The sequence below is a fragment of the Pogonomyrmex barbatus genome, unplaced genomic scaffold, assembly GCF_055798465.1.
Source record: "Pogonomyrmex barbatus isolate J1 unplaced genomic scaffold, ASM5579846v1 scaffold3, whole genome shotgun sequence".
Taxonomy (NCBI): domain Eukaryota; kingdom Metazoa; phylum Arthropoda; class Insecta; order Hymenoptera; family Formicidae; genus Pogonomyrmex; species Pogonomyrmex barbatus.
In genome coordinates this window covers 13527524-13546788 of record NW_028297127.1, presented here as the reverse complement: position 1 = coordinate 13546788, position 19265 = coordinate 13527524, and the positions used below count along the sequence as shown (strand labels likewise).

Here is a 19265-nt window from a genome sequence, read left to right as displayed (position 1 = left end):
AAACCATTATATTTTCTGTAAATGGCTGCGATAGGCAGGACGCCACGGCCTAGCAAATTTCCATGACGCGTTCCACGTCTGTCTCTGGATGTCCCATTCGTAACGACGTGTATACGTGGCGCTGTGATAGCAACATGCCGCTGTGAAGTGGCGAGCGATCGGTGCACGAGAGGAGATAAGCATATGTCATTTTTATGATTGTACAGTAAAATTCAAGCTAAGAAAATGAGGTGGCTCAGCACGTGCGTATTCCTCGTCATTTCCATTGTCAGCGTACGCTCCTACTTTATTACCGTGGATGCCCACGCCGAGGAATGTTTCTTCGACAAAGTTGAATTCGGCACCAAGATGGGTTAGTTTTCTACTACGTTCTGCTGCTTCCGTGGCGATTTAAGCGAGCACTTTTCGGCGACATTGGTCTCAGTTAATTTAATTGCGATTAATATCGATTGTTCATAGTAATTGTTACGCGATGAATACTATTTTGCTGATTTTTTTCACGATTATTTTTATTTACATTTGTATTCCTTAATTTGGATGAGATTTTGTGTGAAAATTAATTTTGTTTTAGGAGAATTCATCTGCGTGAATTATATAAATTTTATATAATATATATTTGAATTTTATTTTGTACTTTGCTAGTTGTAAACCAAAGCAAACTTAAATGATTGCATTTAATTTTGTCCAATATGTCGGCTTAAGATACTTATTAATTTTTTATGATTGTTATTCAAGAAAATACCTTTTTATATAATTTTATGTAATCTATTTGCAGGCCTCACGTTTGAAATAGCAGAAGGTGGATTCTTGGATATAGATGTTAAAATAGTTGGTCCTGATGGTAGGATGATTTATCAAGGCGAACAAGAAAGCAGTGGGAAGTATACATTTGCTGCTCATACGTCAGGAGTTTACACTTACTGCTTTAGTAATCAGAAGAGCACGATGACACCAAAAGTGGTGATGTTCAATATGGACATAGATGAAAATCGAAAACAGGCAGAGGATAATGCTGGTGGGGAAGGTGGTCAAGATGGAGAGGGAAATCATGGAAAGTTGGATGATATGATCAAAGACTTGAGCACTAGCTTATGGGGTGTGAAGAACGAACAGGAATACATGCAGGTACTAATAATAAAATAGGATTTACATTTTTTATCAGCACTTGATTTATTGAGCAATGAACATTTATAAATATCTTTAATAATTTTAGGTTCGTGATCGCAATCACAGGGCGATCAACGAGAGTACAAATTTCCGTGTCGTGGTATGGGCATTCTTTGAGGCCATGGTGCTGGTTTGCGTGACGATAGGGCAAATCTTTTATTTGAAGCGATTCTTTGAGGTCCGGAGAATTGTCTAACTTAAGTGTATTTGAGAATACACTACGTGAATTAATTGTACATTTTTCTATGTAATTAAATTATGTCTCATTACACGATAAGTCAGCGCAGCGGTAAATACGTTCTCCATTCTCTATCGAGATTAGACCTACACTGTACATCATTAGTATTAAGATATTTCCTATATCTATAAGATTTCTAATAAACAAAGAATTTGTAACGGGGTAATATCGAGGATTTAGGCAAATCCGCGAATATTTCCATAACGGTAAAAGTGATCAATAAGAAAAAATTATATATGTAATAACAAAAGAAAATATAATGCATCTTTCTATAATTGTCAGTGTTGCATTTGGTCGGCGACATGTATAATTAAATTGAATTTATTTTATATTTGTTTATTGCTGAAACGTGTTATTAATTAACGACAGATGAAAGTTAATTTTCATCCAGAACGAGTTTCTTATCAGTTATCTCTCTTGTTTCACGTTCTTACATGTTTAATTAACAGCATTTAATTGATAAGAAGTGTCCAACGTGGGATAATAAAGAGACAATTGAGAGGGACTTCCTCCGGGATGAAAAACGCATAAGGGTTTACGATAACGATCGGAGGTCGAGTCTAACATTTTTCTCGATGGCAACGTTTCGTGGCGTAAAGGCCTTCAATTAATGTTACCCCGTTGAGCGGTGGTCGAGAAAAGGGAACACAGAATCTGTTGCAATTAAGGTGATCGATCGCGTGTGTCTCTTTAATCGAGGGGGCACAGAGAGGAGAGAACGATGGTAAAAAGGGATAGATTAATCGATGGCGATTACTGTATTGGCGCGCGCGCGGGGATATTTAACGAGTATATCCCAACGGGTTCGTCTCACGACGACGGGATATTTTTCTGTACAAAGATAGACGCTGAGATGTAGGAGAGACTGGTTGTCGACATCGTCAAAGCATCCACGATGACGTAACGGATTATCGATTACATTTCCGAGACACGTGTGAGAGCACGTTGATTGGGAACGTGACGCCAGTCCGAGAGCCGGGAAGTTTCGCCGAGATTCGTCGGCGGATAGCGGCCCGATGGTGAAATCGGCCCGCGGGAGCGATCGGCATTGCTTTCCGGAATGGAAGAAGCCAATTAAGGGAGGGGAAGGAGGGAAGAAGCGATCGCGCGTAACGGTATAATTAAAGGGAAGAGAGGCAATCGAGAAAGAAAGCACCGATGAATAATCCATATCTGTTAATCGCGCGGCCAGGACTCTAACGAGCGGGGGATATTTTTCTTCTTCCTTTTCTTTTCGTAAATCGAGGCTGTTTACCGTCGCGCGCGGCTTAAAACGCCGATTACGAGCGAAGGCCCCGCAATCACGCCGCGCGTTTGGCGCTAAACGCCCCGATATCTGTCGATCTCCATCGGAGCGCAGCCTGCGCCTTGACGCCGAACGATTCTCCTAAACATGGGTAACTTGTTTCGAAGTTCGATGAATTTAATCGATAGTCGACTTGTCCGATAAAACATGTATGTGTTATTTAATATGATATTAATATTATATGATATTAATATTAATATTATATTAATATTGATATAGAGTTATTAATTTTTTTGTCAAGTACACATAAGTAAGAAATATGTGAGATTATGAACAACGAAGTGGAAATATTGCTCCAAATAATTCTACCGATTAAATTAATTACCAATTAGATTAATCAAAGTTGATCAAAGTTGCCTAGATACTTAGCGAGTTAAATATCTTTCTTGTTATCTTCAATTGTCATGTTCGATATATTTCAAATTTATATTAACATTTATATCAACATACCGTTATATTTAGCATTTTGGATGTTAATATGTCACATATTTGTCACATTGATTCCTAAAGAAAACTTCCAGGATTTTGGGATATCGAGTGACGGTCTCGCATTACACAAACGGTTTGAAGGATACGAAGGATTAATTGGCGGGTCCGATCGCGCGCGCTGCTTATTCCTCGCCCTGCTACCCCGTCCTCCTCTCGCAACGATCCCTTCGAAGGGGTTGCACGCCACGTCGGATCCAGCGAGTGGCGAGAGAAGAAAGAAAAAAAAAAAAAGAAGCGCGCAGAGGAGGAACGAAAGAAAGGAGCTGCTAATTGACACGGGCGATTGCACGTAACGGTATAATTAGAGAAAAGAATACGGAGAGCCCGGGCCGGTGCACCGATGAAACCAATGAACCAGCCACCGCGCGGCAAAGGGGGAGGGAAGAAACGAGAAAGGCAAAGAGAGAAAGAGAGAGCGAGAAAATGGGCGAGCGGAACAGCCGAAGAGAGACGAACGGAAAGGCAGAAAAGCAGCAGGGGAGAGAAGCAGCCGGCGGCTTTCGTGCGATCATCGAGGGGTTCCCTCTCCGAGAGAAAGAGCCGCGGGCCTACGAGCTAAGAGAAAGAGAGCGAGAGCAAGGGAGAGAAAGAGAGAGATAAGCGCAGAGACAGAGAAGGGAAGGGGTACGCGACGAACAGAGGGAGCAGGAGAGAGACAGAGGTATAGAACGAAGGGGGAGGAGCGGGAGGGAGAGCGAAAAGAGAGGGACCATAGGCTCGTGGACCCTACCGCGATCATTCTGTGACCAACACGCCGCGCCGGTGGGTTTCGCAGCGTTCCCAGTACCCTCCGATAGCACCACGAGGAGGAAAAGTCGTTCTCCAACGAGGTCACTTCCGCGTCCCCGGTCGAGGGAGAGCCCGCGCCGTGGAAGAGTCACCGGGTTCCCCGGGGCACCGAACTGTCGACATCTCCTCCGACGTTCTTCTCGTCGCGAGATACGTGCTACGAGGACGCCGCCGACTTGGGAAGTGGCCCCCCTTCGGTGAAAGGTGCCGCGAGAATTTGCTTGCCTTTTTTCATTCATTTTCCGAGAGCTCGATTCTACCGGGACCAGACTTCATCATCCGATCCCGGTGAGGTCGGTGCGCCGAGGTGCCGCTTCTTGAAGGAGTAGATTCTCCGAAGAAATTTCCGCGATCGTCCAAAAAAGACGATACGCTAGTCTTGGGGCCTGATAATTATCGGATAGAGATCTGGTGGTCTCTTTTGAGAAAAGCATCCCGTCCTTCCACACGCGATCATCACGGGGCTACATGGGTCAACCTTGCCGTCCGTTTGAGAGAAACTCGTATGGCGAACCGGCCATTCGAATGCTGAAGGATCGAACGACTTTTACAGGGTACACATAAACAAGCGACTGAAGAAATCGACGAATAATGCACCTCGGTAGCTCGCCTTTATCTCGGATGTTTCATCGGACGACAGGTTTTCCAGTGAAACAAGAACAACCGTCCGCGGGCGCATCCGTGCGGAACGCAGGCGAGATATAAGTTCAACGTCGACATTCGACGAAGCGCGACAATTAATGCGACGCGCGATTAAAGATCGGAGGTGCGATCGCGAATCATCGACGTCTCATTCTGCGTCTCGAGGGACGTCCTATCGTTAGAGAGCGAGGGATCAACGGCGGGATTGGATCTCGCGGGACTGGTCGCGCCGAACGGCGCGATTCGAGAGGCGGCGAGAGAGTTCGGCGGAAATTATTCCGTCAAGATCGCAATCGCGCGAGCAGCTCGCCCAGGCGATCAGGTTTCGCTCCGGGAAGAAATCTCGCTCTTCCAGCGCGTTCTCCGCCACGCCGCGCCACGCCGCGCCGCGCCGCGTCGGGAAAAGATCGCTGCTACTACAATACTAACTCGAGCCACGAGTGCCCGCTCCATCCTCGGCCTGATCTTTCGCGTGGACCGGGCGGACTAATTATGCGAGCCAATGGATGTTATGGACCGCAGAATGAGACGTGAAACAGCGTGGAGTCGAGTCGCGCGTGGAAGGAGAGGAACGTTCCAGTCCGAAGGACTATTCACGATTCAAGGGACGGGGACCTGTCCGCTCGGTGATCTTCGATAAGGAGGAGGCAAGATCGATTCGCATCGCGATCGGTATTATTGCGGAAGAACGAGCGAGGATTATCCCGGCGAGTCGAGCCGGACCGCAATTATCTCTGGTACTTAACGACTACGGCTTGCTCTCCGTTCCGGTGAGTAATTATTCAATTAAACGGCAACTCGCCGTGGGTCACCCCGGCGAGTTTGTATAATGGACAATTCGTCGTGACGAGCGCCGCACGATTATTATTCTGAAGATAATAAATATTCCGCAGTCAGAGCACAAAAGTTCTTGATGATTTTTTTTTTTTTCTTTCCTATCGTAAATGTAAATTTTTCTTTGTACGCGTTGTTACACAGGCAATTAAAACATAAGCTTTAAAATCTCATTCGCAATTATTCTGAATATGACGCGATTTAAAAAAATATATATAATCGAAATGGAAGTAATTTAGGATGCGATTATGCGATTCCAAAAATCAGCGATCAACTTTTGCATTTCGTCGCGAGTTCAACGCGACGAAATTCGGTCTCTTTGCAACGCAAATTGTAACGAGGTTCTCTTGTTGAGAGAAACTCGTGCGAACGACGTGCGAATCGAAACGCGTGTTCGGACAACTGTCAACCGTCGTAACAGGATCTCGTTAACGACCGGTCGATATAGTATACGCGATGACGGTGTACGGTGGCGGTCCGATACTCCGCTACAAAAGCGACCGTCAAGATAAGCTTTCATCGGCGCGATCGCTCGCCTGCGTTGTAAGAGGGTCGCGACTTTATGGACGCTCAACCCTTTCATTTTCAGTCATTGTTCGCGAGCGTGACTCTAAATTTTAAATAATCTTCGGATGTCGCTCTTTCTAGATCTCTTTTTCGAATACTTCAAAATCGGCTCGTCTTGAAAGCTCCTGCTTTCAAGAGGACAAACATCGCACACGCGGTAGAAAGGATTAGCTCTTAAGCACGCTAGCTTATGATTATTATTATGTATTACGTCGAATATATCAACTTTAATTTTTAAATATGTTTATAAAAGTTTCTCGAATAATCGAATTTCTTGTCCGAGAGATCCTAAGCGAGCGCTCCCTTTAATTTGTTTTCCAGAATACAATTGACGTAGGAATTTATGTTTTACACAGAATTATATGGATATCGTCGTACGATCCTAGACTTGAGAAATAAACCGAGTCGAAGTTTTCCGCCCGATAGTCGCTGGACCGGCAATGATTTACCGATGTCTCGGCGGATTAATAGGCGAGCCCCCCCTTTTAACGGCTCGCCGCGACTCGCCCGGAGTTCATCTTGCAAATGATCATTCCGTTATGCCTCGACTTTGCTCCACTTTGCGACCGTCGCGAACAATAGGCACGCTCCGAGAAGCGTCATTGATCTCACTTCCGTAGGAATCATTTCTCTCGGGGCATAATTTTGCACAAGGGATGATCAATAAGAGGGGGGTTGAAGAATTAAAATCTGACGATATTGGATCACCATTTATCTCTAATATTTCGATTTGCGAAAAACTGACGTCCCGTCGGATTTCCGCTTCGCATTCTCGAAGCAAATATTTTCAAATTTGAAATTTTTCCAATTTTTTTTTTTTTTTTTTCGTCAAAAGAAAAAAAGAATAATCCATGTTGTCGAATAATCGGGAAAATAATACGATCGCGCGAAAGAGGAGGAAACTCAATCCCACGGCACGTCCCGAGATTGTTATGTTTAATGACGATGGCGGTCGTTATCGGATGAATAATATCGCGACGCAACGACATCGCGTCGCACGTCGTTCCGCGTCGACGCGGACGACGTCTTTTAAACGAGGTGAAAAGCGCGTTTTAAAAACTGTCGCGTTTTACGACCGCGCCACGCGCATTAGCCACGCCGGGCGGAGATATTCGCCGGGTAGAGTATTTCACGCGATGCAGAAGACCGACGATTATGCGCTTCTGCGTGTGGGAGCCCGACGGGGCCGTACGACGAACTGGCATTGAACTGGCCCCGAAGGTATAATCACCGGAGAGGATCGTTTCATAGGAGGTTTTAGAGAGAGACGCGGCGGTGTAATGATGGCTCGCGATCCGGACATCGTAATACGACGGTGATCGACAACGAGGTCGTATACTCCCTATTACCTTAGATGATACCGCGTCGCGATTACCCCGCAAGATTACCCCGCGAGAAGGAAAGGAGGAAGGACTCGACGGCGATTGACAATTTGCGATCGCTTCGCGGGCACAAATCCGTCGTTTTTCCCGACGTCTTTTTCCATGGCTAATTGGCCTCTCACGATCGATCGGCGGATTCTGTCTCGTTTAATTTTTTTTTTTTTTTTCTTATTACCGATAGCGTTAATATTAACGCGTGAATATGCTATCGGGTGCCATACGTATGTATAAACCTGATCCGTCAGAAAATCCGCCGAGCTCCCGCATTGTTTATCGTCACGTGCGTTACGATTCAAAACGAGAAGGTACGACGTCGTTACCTCCGATACCTCCCAATTAAAAGTCGGTTCTCCGGAGGATAAATTAGTGCGGCTGAATGTTAATAAGGTACCTTCACGAAAGCGTCGTAAAAGTTATGAGTTACGATTGGATGGAGTGCCGGATACCTACGCACGTATGTACAGTCAGCGTAATCAACGATTACAATGTCCGACGAGCGCCTTTTGTGTTCCTTTTACGTGTCTGTAAAAAGGGGCTCTCTCTCCCTCTTGATGTACGTAATTACTCTTCAGCGTCGCTGCAATCTTTCTGAGTACTCTCCACTCACCTCGCTCGCTTTCGCTCATTCGATCGGTTTTACCAAATACTCCGCGCCGTCGAGTCCTCTCGAATGGCTTCTTACCGAACGTATCTCGATGGAAAGATAGGGAAGATACATTTTTATACATTTTTTTTTTTTTAAACATCCCGCATTTCCATCGATCCTCACGCGATTCTCGGTTTTTACGGAATAACAAAATGAATTACAAAATTTTAAATCTTCCGTCGTCTACCTCCGAAAGACGGACTTCTTCCAGCCAGTGAAGCGTTTGCGTTTCCTGAAATCGACTGGTTTTTCTTCCACTGAATTGTTCTAGTAAGTCGTACAGGTTGTGTATTGACAATCGTCGACCGGTCCCACTGTACTCGCGTTTCCTATGCTCCTTCAGATCCCCGATCTCTCGGTTTCCTCCATCTTTCCACCGTCCTTCCTCCTTCGATTCTCTCTCGTTCTTTCCTGCCGTACGCGGGGCCTCTTCTGCATCCCCTGTGCCCCTCTCTACCCCTCGTCGTTCCCCGTCGCTCGTCGCTCTCTCGGCCCCGGTTCGGCCGGAGGCTCTCGTTTTCCTCCGCGTACGAACACCTCGAGTGTGTGTACACTCCGTCCTTAGCTTCCAGCTTCGTTAAGAGGGCTCGAGTCGTCGTCTTGGCGCGCTCCGTGAAAATCTAGAGCCTATTGCCTCCCTCGGGGGACTATTTGACGCGACTCGAACCCTCGAACGCTATCTTTCTCTCTTTTCCTCTCTCACGTGTTGTCTCATCTAATGAATACAATTAACGGCCTGCCTATATTGACGACTCTAATCCGCCTCCGTGTCTTCGAGATTCCTAAATAACGCGAATTTTGCTCTCTCTCTCTCTCTCTCTCTCTCTCTCTCTCTCTCTCTCTCTCTCTCTCTCTCCTCCCTCCGCCCCCTCTCTCTTCATCCTTCCGTGATTGCCCGCAAAGCGAATCAGTATTTTACTCGCTTTACCATCGTTACGGATAAGAACACGCAATAATTGAACAAGTTTGTAAATTCATTAGGCTCAAACCCGGCTCCGTGTTTAAAGCGATATCGTCGCTCACAATCCGGAACTTCGAGGCAGGGTAGAATATAGATAGAAAGAAAGGAATAGAATTTCCTTAGCAGCCACCGAATTCTCTCGTAAATTAATTTTCTCCTTCTTTCGTTCCTCACGCAAAGAATATTCGCCGCGGTCTCGCCGTTGCGTTAACAGCGTGGGTAAATCATTGCCTCGCGCGCTATGAATACAAACATTTTAATCATCCGCGCGTTGTTACGATCCCATTTTACGATTCGGCAGCTAGCGCGTTACCGGCTCCTGTCATGGGGATTATGCAAACGCCGCTGCTGCTCGAGCAGCCGAGCAAAGTGCATCGTTATGCACGTGCACCTAATATTAAATTTGATATCTCTGTCTCTCTCTCTCTCTCTCTCTTTTTCTCTCACTCCTTCTTTCGCTACTCATTATAACTATGCCCGTGTACGATGTAGCCATACGGAATCGGCAATTGGCTCATTCCGTAACAGACGCAGCGGCGCTTATTATTGCATCCTATATCGCCCGGTCATGTCTTGTTCAGCGCGGGTTCCCAGCGAGATACTTTACCGCTGATAATCCGCGGGTCCACGGCGGGAGGGAGGGACGAAGCGCGTTTACATTCCCGCCGTGATCGCGAATGCATTTTATGCGCCGGCTAATATCGCCGGACCGATCGCGTGGGCTAGATAGACGACGGCGTACTATATAAGCACGCGCGCGTGCATGCACGCACGCACGCGCGCACGTACACACACACACACACACACACACACACACACACACACACACACACACACACACACACACACACACACACACACACACCTTGCGCGTTATGTACCATACTTGTGTGTAGTGTATACCAGTTCCTCCAGTAGGCAGGGATGTACGGCCATTGCGTTTACAGTGAGAGCTAGCGATCCACGAAAGAAGCTACCGTTTCGCCTTTCCCTCGCCGCGCGAAAGACATGAATTCCGCGAGGAAATAAGAATCGGGGATCGCGTTCACGCGTGCCATCGCCGCCGACGGAGAAGAAAGTTTCTTCAGCTCTCGGGGGACATCGTGAACCAGAACTAATTATTAGATCGGATTAACGAAATGTTCTCGCGTCGCACCAACGCTAACACCGTTACCTCGTAAGAGTTGACACTCGACGATATTTACACGGCACGATCGTCAAGGTGGTACTCGACTTTCGAGATGAAAGCAGACGTAGGAGCGACGATGAGACGAAGCCTCGCACGCGGGCTCGCGCACGTTTCGGCTACGTCACTGTCCCCGTCGTGGGCAGCTCGAAGCGAGGCCAGCTTCGCCAGCTTCGGGCTGACCTCGGGACGAGGGGACAACCGAGTCCCAGGACGATTATGGTACATCGCCTCGACATTACACCTTGCGCGCGAGCCCGTACGCGACGTCGCTCTCTCACGTTGCGCAAACTGTTGATATCGCGGCGAGCGTTGAGTTACAATTCGCAGAGACTATCAGTTGGTCCGTAGTCCGTAGCCCCGACAACTAAATAACACGCGTTCTATCCGGACGCCAAGAAGAACCACGCGATTTATTCGAGAGAAAAAAATTCTGCCTCATATGTTCGTGTAGTTATCGGTCTGGACAGGATTGATCACGGTTAGAAATTATTCTTGTCATTCCGTGTCTATATATATAATAATGAAACTGTATCATCAATAGATGAATCGCAATTGATCCAGCCACACATGCGGATTGCTTATGATCTTGTCACATTTCATATCTAAATAACCTGTACGTAACGAATGCCACATGGGAAAACCAGTTTTGCTGACAAGTCTTAAAAATTTCGCCAGACAAATCTGAAAATAATTTTGTTGAGCCCTTAAAATTACTTTCGACGTTGAAATTGGTTGCTGGGAAATTAAAAAATTTTGCAGTATTATTATCGTGTTTAATTAAGCGTCCTATATAATAATTTTGATGGTCCAACAAAATTATTTTCAAATCTGATCAAACTTTTAGATTTGGCAAAAAAATGTTCTTTCCATGCGGTTTTCCATGATTATAACATTCAGTGTACGATCGCAAAAATGGCAAATACATTCTACGTTATCAGATCCTCAATTAAGCTATCCTTAATTTTAACTTTGATCGGGCCGAAGTGCCGTTCTTCGATTTCCCCGATTTCCAGGTTTCGCGAGCGGTTGCTCCGGTCGAGCGTGGTCTTTAATTAAGATTTGATTTTTCCGCCGGTATTCGTGCGATGCCTCGAACTGACCTTGATTTCACCGTTCCTTTTGCGATCGACTAGGCACGATTTACGGTCGACCGCGCAGGCGGTCTAATGAAGCGATTAATAAATGCCCGCACGGAGAGCCTCCGCTCGCTTTGCGAAAATTTGATGTAATTGCCGGTTTTTTTTCCAACGCTTACAGGGACAAAGAGAAGGATGACGATGCGTGGAAATGGTCCACTCGTGATCCTGCAGTCGCTGATGGTCGCAGCCGCCGCCGCCGTCACGACAGTACCGGGGACTTGGATGTAAGTATTTTTCGTGTCGTGTAACGTGGCGATTTTTTTTTTTTTTGTTTCAAATCTCTAGCAATCAGACGATCGCACGTCGAAGGTGTTAATGGTTTCACGCGCGTATTTATAGTTTGACGGGACGTGATTATATTTTTTCATTAGGCTGGCTCGGCTCTTAAAATAAATCGACGTCGAAGGACAAGGGGTGCCCTACATATCGCCGATCGAAGGATGAACTGACGACGGTTGGGGCGTCGTTCTGACGATGGGAGCTCCATTATCCGAACGACGTTTCATTGAATTTTCGATGATCCGGACACCGTCATCCCCGATATTGGATCTCGGATAATTGAAATTTTTTTATTGTACGCGAAAAATATTGAGAGAGACGAGCGAATAGGTTAATTTAGCGAACAAATTAATTCATCGAACTGTTAAACGAGCGGTTTATCTCGAGGATAATTTCCGCTTCTTTATATCCCTCATTAAAGGTGAGATCGCGAAGCTTGGTCTCTCGCTCGCTCGCTCCCGCTCGGGAATCGTACGCTTTTCATTCGCATGATTACCCCGTCATCTCGAATCGCCTCGATATTTTCATCACGGAAACATAATCTACTCGCGATCTCATCTTGCCGAGAACGTTAATTGCGCGACGACGATCGTTCGGCGATTAAGTTGACATGTTGCCGAAGAGACGAGTCGAGCGATTCTTCACGCGATTCCTAATTTATGGGCCTTTGTGCCCACGGGCATCGTGGGAATCTTTCGTGTCCCAAAAACCCCTCTCTCCCCCACCCCCTTTCTCTCTCTCTCTCTCTCTCTCTCTCTCTCTCTCTCTCTCTCTCTCTCTCTCTCTCTCTCTCTCTCCACGAGATCGTTTCCCTGCCCGTGTCGCTCGTATCCCTGCCCCGTTCGCCGGGAGTGTGTCTAATCTCTGAATTGCCATTCTGGCCCCTGTGTTCTACCCCGCGTGAGCATGACCAATCACCGAATGGTCCCGGACGCCCGCGCTCCTTTGTATGCCCGTCCGGATCGACCCCGGACCTCCTTCGCGCCGAATTTATACCTTCCTATCTCTCGCGAGGAAATTCTCGTCGGCTGCCTTTCTGCCCTGAAATCCTCTTACGAAAGCCTCCGTAAAGTTTTCCTGATTTTCGAATGCCTTCTTATTCGTCGGTTAATCTGTAGAGAAAAATTATATTAATATGGCGGTGAAAATTAGCACGGCTGTAAAAATTATGGCGGAAATCGTTACACTTCCGACGTGTGCCCCATTAGTCCGATTCCTCTTATCGCGAACGTGTAATTTCTATCTGTCGCTCTATTAATCGTCCCCGTTGCTTAATTACTCGGCGCGATCCTTTACACCTGACAGCTCCCATTTCGTCGCCCGCGGCTCGCGATCGCCTCGGGACACCCCGTATATATGCGAACGCGCGTCGCTGCGGATGTAGCCGCAATCTCTTAGGAGACACGGGGCATTATTTTGCGGGCCCCGCGGCCCACGACGCGACGATGGTGCCCCGCGCGCGCGAGCGTTGCGCGTGGGCCGTACCCCGTCGAAATATTATCGCTCTTTCTACCGCATGCCCCCTTCCCCCCTTCTCACTCCGCCGGTCAGCGCGGTTTGTCCGCGCCATTGTTTTAGGGGAGTGTAAAGCCGATGATATATCGTCGCCGGAGCGTGTTCCAGAATATTAATGTCGTCTATTACACACACTCCCTAGACGCTTTTACGACTTCTCTCTCCCTCTTTCTCTCTCGATCGCGATGATACTTGGGATCTCGATAGAAGGGGAGAACATCTCGGGATTTTGTTTTCCGATGCTGGACGCAGAAGAGAACATCTCGAGGACGAGCATTCCTTTTTCCCCACTTCGAAGTGGCTCCTCATGTTCGTTCGTCGTCGATAAATCCTGCTTATCGCACCACGTTTCTCGGTCGCGAGAGTCACTCGATTTCTCGACGCGAAATTTATATCCCCGGCGACTTGACGAAATTGTGACGAAATCCTCGATCATTGCCACGTAGAAATTCCCGAGGAATAACGCACGTTGTTGGCGCGTCCCAAGCGGCCGCGCCGGCGATCCCGGCGAGTATTCACCTGAGTCACGCTTGGGCAGGTCGTCCAGGTTGCACCGAGTCGCCGTGCAGGTTGTCGCGGCTTACTGCGTAAATCGCGGCCGGACGAAGGTGATCGAGAGGCCGGACGATGGAAATTACGAGATACGATTGAAAAGTTTACTTCTTTAAATCGCGCCGCGTGAAACCTGCTCGGCGCAGAACGAAAATACCTCTCTCGCGTAAAATATCAATGTAATATTTATTTGCTTTAAAATCTCGTCCCGTTTGAATAAAATACGAATCGCGCGTGCGATAGCTGCACTTACTGAGTTGAAAGGATAATTTATTAAAGTCACGTAGAATCGTAGAAATTGCGGTCATCTAAATTCCCAAGTCGAAGCCTACCAAAGCAGCTAGCGATTCCGATTCCATTTTCCAGAGATGATCCTGTCGGGGACAAACGCACAAGAGAGTGAGGGACGAGGGGGGAGCGGGGGGGGGGGGGTGCGATTACGAACTCGGACTCTGATGTTGGAACCTTCGCTCCTCCCGCGACGACGGCTGTCCGTTTCGAATTTCAGATTGGCGGGGTACGTTGCCGGGGCCGCACCCGGCCCCCGGCTTCTGTCTTTGACGGTGCCGTTCCATCATCTCGCTCGGTTGACTCACAAATGCGCCATTAAGGAGGAAATCCGAGGGCCGCTCCGCGCCCACGGACGCGGACGGTCTCTCGCCGCCCCGCACCGAATTTATATAATCGCCGTAACAAATCTCCAGGAGTTTAGAAGGGGGTCCGTAGTCGATGTTGCTGCTGCACAAAACGACCGTCGAAATAGCCCTTCCTAAACGAGAATTCTAGGATCTCGCGACAGAGCTAATGGTCGACCGGTGTTTCTCCTTGAAAAACAAAAGAAGGAAGGTTGAAACACGACGTTGCGGAGGCTTTTAACCGTGTTACTTTGTATCTGATAGAAACCTGGGTCTGCGACACTTGCCGCAACTGGAAGAGGCACAGTCGATAGAGGCGTTCGACACCAGTGCCTCCACGGTCTGCGTCGGTCTGCGGGGCCTGTCCCAGGGCCAGGGGAAGCTCTGCCAGCTGTCCGTGGACCACATGTTCAGCGTGGCCAAGGGCGCGAAGTACGGCGTGATGGAATGCCAGCATCAGTTCAGGGACAGGAGGTGGAACTGCTCCACCGTCCACGACGAGACCGTGTTCGGTCCGATACTCAGAATAGGTACTAACACTCTGAGAAAAAACGCAGGCAGCGACAGCGTTCGTTTCTTTTATCCATTTGTTTACTATAAGTAGACTAATTTTAATCTAAGTCTCAGAAAATTAAGAAGAGATAAAAAGTAAATTAAACCGAGATTTTGCCAGCAAAACTGTTCTTTTCGTGTAAAAATGAACATTAATCGTTAAAAAACGGATGCTGTGTGTTGCAGCGAGCAGGGAAACCGCATTCGTTCATGCGATCACCGCTGCCGGAGTGGTCTACTCCATCAGCCGTTCATGCCGGGACGGTCAGCTCTCGTCGTGCGGCTGTTCCAGGAGTAGCAGGCCGAGGGATCTGAATCGCGACTGGATCTGGGGCGGATGCGGGGACAATCTCGAATACGGCTACAAGTAAGTTACGCTTCGTCCTGCGTCCAGATCCCCGTATAAGCCCCGGTCCTATAAAGGCTCCGGTAATAGCTAAAGATTCGAGGGAATACAGGCGAGTACTCGACTCTCCTTCTCTTTCCTTTCTCTCCGCGTCCTTTTCTTAACGAACGTTACGGAGAAGCCGGGGAAACTGGTTTGCGCCGTGTTTTCGTCGGTAATAAGATGTTGCGCCAGCGCGAAAAGATACGCGCGCGGGGATGTTCCGCGATCATTTTTCCGAGCTCTTCTACATCTGATTAACACAGTGTAACCGGTCTTCGGTATTTGATTAATGACGATCCAATCGATGGACCGTCGCGAGAAACGAGCGTGCTTAGATAATGATTACTGGTCGTTATATATTTTATAATAGTGATGGTCGAGATACATCATTGTGAGATACGTCATTGTCGAGATGAATTCCTTTCCAGCCAATAGCTTTATAATTTGTCCTCGATTTTTTTTAAAACGAAACACCGTCGGAGCGCTGAGATACGAGGTTGAGATATGTTTGTGATTCTACAGATTCACGCAGGCATTCGTTGATGTGCGGGAGCGGGAGCGCAGCTTCAAGCGAGGCAGCCGGGAGCAGGGCAAGAGTCTGATGAATCTGCACAACAACGAGGCTGGGCGCAGGGTAAAGTTCGTTCTTTTCTTAGCTCGAGGAATGTCTCTTTTAAATGTCGCGTCGCGTTAAACGCGCGCGTATCGATCTCTTAGCGATTCAACATGAATTCGCTGAAGCCAAAGCGCGCGAAACTACTAAACGCGTCGATCGTCCATCCCCCGCAGGCCGTCATCAAAAGGTCCAAGGTGACGTGCAAATGTCACGGCGTTTCTGGAAGCTGCAGCCTGATCACCTGCTGGCAGCAGCTCGCGTCGTTTCGCGAGATCGGTAGGTGTCTGGGGTGTTATACGATTAACCACCCTTATTCTTCATCTGAACTGTTGCTCGGAAAGTATTTACGTAGATAAGGATTACAATTTTTCGTATTTTCAGGCGATTTTTTGTTGGACAAGTACGACGGTGCGACCGAGGTCAAGGTAAATCGGCGCGGTCGCTTGTCGATGCGAGATCCTAGATTCTCCGTGCCGACTGCGAACGATTTGGTCTACCTGGATGACTCGCCGAACTACTGCCTTCCGAATGACACTCTGGGATCACTAGGTAGATCTATTCTCTCTTTTTTGGAAGATATTACACTTGAATGTTTTTATTTAGAATATTTTTGCTTTCCCTGAAAGTCTATTGTGCTCTTTACAAAAGGTCATTTTGTAACAGGCACACAGGGCAGATTATGCAACAGAACTTCCTCCGGTATGGATGGATGCAATCTTCTTTGCTGCGGTAGAGGATACAACACGCAGAAGTCGACCGTCAGAGAGAGGTGCGAGTGCAAGTTTCACTGGTGTTGCTTCGTTGAGTGCAAGACCTGCGTAAAAAATATCGATATACACACTTGCAAATAGCGCGTTACTATTTATTTCTTTATTTCCCGTAATTTCTTCCCGGACTTGTCCTCGTATTGTCGAAGGTATCTATAGCTGACAGTTATATTCTGGTAATAATGGCATTATCGTTTTACAGTCAATGAATTTTGAACGATGACTGTTCTTTTTTTAAAATCTACTTATTGGAATCTTTTTTCCGCGAGTATGCGTGTATGAATGTTTATGCAATATTATCGCGATAGCTTTTCAGTGCTAAAAGGTAAACTTTGTCAGAATATTAGGTAATCTATATTTTATTGTCCGTTTTGTCATAAATTATTTGTGGCCTACGAAAAAAAGCTTAAGCAAGTAAAAAAAATTTTTAATCGTGTGTTCGTAGAAATTAAGCGTTTCACAAACGACTTATAATTGTTGAATTGATGCATTTTTTTATTAAGAGAGATAAAGTGGAATATGAACTTCAATCGCATTTAAATTCTCATGAAAGATGTATCGTGTTGAATTAATATGATTGAGTATAGCTAATTGAAAAGTTTTTTATTAGCACGATTTAACGATAACGCATTGAGATACATAGATGTCTCATCTTGCTTTATCTTGCACATTTTAAAAGGAATAAATATTTATTACTCATTTAATTATGTTGCGTGATGCGAAACACAGCTAAATTATTTTGAATTTATCATTACATCGGTCTTTACATATGTAGTTGCAATAATTACTTAATATATAAAAAAATAGTGATGTAAATTATTTAAAATGTTTACTGTATTTTTATTTATTTGCTCAAAGTGAGCGATTTAATTTAGCAATCTGCAAGATAGCGCGGATAAATAAGTGACATTGTGGATCTTTTAAGAATACTTAAAAAGAATACTTAAGAGAGATACTTAAAAATATTACAAATAAAGGCAATTGTCTGAATATATATAGAATATTATCGTTATTATATGCAAACATCAGAGAATGAAAGGGAGAAAATCTGATTTTAGAAAACTGAAAGAAATCCAAAATTATTTTTCTAATGTACATATACAGAATGACACAGGAATATTACTAATATTAATACTTATGCAATTTGGACAGATCTACTAATTCTCAGAATTATTTCTGTATCAACCTGTACATGTACGTATACTTAACTAAAATTTTCTATTACAGTCATTACAATAAGAAATCACGTAACAACATTCCATTCACATTGCATCTGAGGGAATGTACTTGCCTTAGGTAGTGACATAGCTTCTAAGTAATAGTATTACAGTTCTAGCAGACTAGCAGATAGTTTATTTAACAGCGATACAATTATTTATTTTTACTCCTAGATACTGTAATGTACAAAACCTGGTATTTCACAGTAGATAGACACTAAGATAATAAAATAACTTATATCAATCACCAAGTGTTATCTCATTTTCACAAGAAATTCAAATTATATCATACACATGACACTTTGTTCTTTGTTTTCCATTCCGCAACTGATTTATATACATTACTATTTACATTATACAAGCTATTCATGGATTTCCCATGGTTTTTCTGGCCAATCTCTATCCCAAGCATTTGGATACCGATATATTGGCGGTTCAGTCAAGATTATGTTTCCCTTTTCTAATTCCTGAATCAACAATTCACATTTATTTCCAACTAGCGCAGTATCATCAACCTCCATCTCACAGATTCCAGCTTCTAGGCAACGCTGTGCCAATACTCGTCCTACATTAATGTAAGCTGAGCCATCAGTGTACCTAAAACATCCAAATTATATTAACAGATATTAAAAAAAAAAATAAATAAATAATCTAAATTGAACTGAGTCTCTGTACCGATACAGTTGCCTTTTTAGCGCCCACTCTGCACTAGAAGCTGTAACAACCGGTCCATTCTGAAAGTGACGGACCTCCGCGACGATGTAGCGCAGCTTTCTGATCAGGAACAGTCTGTAAATCGATATAATTATGACATCATAATTAATAAGTTCAAAATATGTATCTTTCAATTTATACATTATTCAATAAACAAGAAATTGGCTTTACTTGTGCCAGTATGTACGTCCGGGCTTCTCAAGCCAATAACCTTCGGGTTTCTTTGCTATCCTCAACCGTTCCAGGTTACGCGGATTTCGGTTCACGATTTTCGTGCACTTCTCGACCAACTCCGCGTTGTTGTGCATTCCACGGTGTGCGTAAAACGCGCGAGCAATGCCGGCACGTGTGTTCGCCGAGTACATGACTGTCAATCTCGGATCGCCACTTCGAATCGATACGCGATGATCCTCGTCACCTCGTCGTTTTCGCCACTCGTGCTTCGCAACCGTCACGCAACGTTCCGTTTTCTTTCAAAAGTGTCCAAATTCAGGTGTCCTCGATCGTCTATCGGATATCGATCGAATACTCGAGGATACTCAGTACGAGATTCGTAAAATATAGAAAATGAAACATGATGAAAAAATAATAAACAGAGATTATGGACGAATCGAGAGGATGTTCACTTCTCGACGAGTTTCGGAACGCATTATATTTACAGAAAAAGAAAATGTACTCTAT

At 45.7% G+C, this 19265-nt stretch overlaps 3 protein-coding genes across 3 annotated transcripts; 2 read left to right on the top strand and 1 right to left on the bottom strand.

The window, feature by feature from the left end:
- Positions 1–98: 98 nt before the first annotated feature.
- On the top strand, positions 99–1680 carry LOC105424524 (transmembrane emp24 domain-containing protein 2). The gene is made up of 3 exons (XM_089080171.1): positions 99–352; positions 776–1125; positions 1214–1680. Exons 1-3 carry the CDS (start codon positions 226–228, stop codon positions 1361–1363), a joined length of 627 nt encoding a protein of 208 aa, XP_088936297.1. The 5' UTR covers positions 99–225; the 3' UTR covers positions 1364–1680.
- Positions 1681–3060: 1380 nt separating this feature from the next.
- Positions 3061–18117, top strand: LOC105424527 (protein Wnt-5b). Its single transcript, XM_011634805.2, has 8 exons — positions 3061–5401; positions 11468–11573; positions 14595–14860; positions 15069–15249; positions 15793–15904; positions 16060–16162; positions 16268–16435; positions 16550–18117. The coding sequence occupies exons 2-8, from the start codon at positions 11482–11484 to the stop codon at positions 16735–16737; spliced, it is 1110 nt and encodes a 369-aa protein (XP_011633107.2). The 5' UTR covers positions 3061–5401; positions 11468–11481; the 3' UTR covers positions 16738–18117.
- mRpL18 (mitochondrial ribosomal protein L18) lies at positions 17984–19112 on the bottom strand. The gene is made up of 3 exons (XM_011634804.3): positions 18756–19112; positions 18546–18659; positions 17984–18467 (listed from the first exon to the last, which is right to left on the bottom strand). Exons 1-3 carry the CDS (start codon positions 18947–18949, stop codon positions 18233–18235), a joined length of 543 nt encoding a protein of 180 aa, XP_011633106.2. The 5' UTR covers positions 18950–19112; the 3' UTR covers positions 17984–18232.
- Positions 19113–19265: the final 153 nt, after the last annotated feature.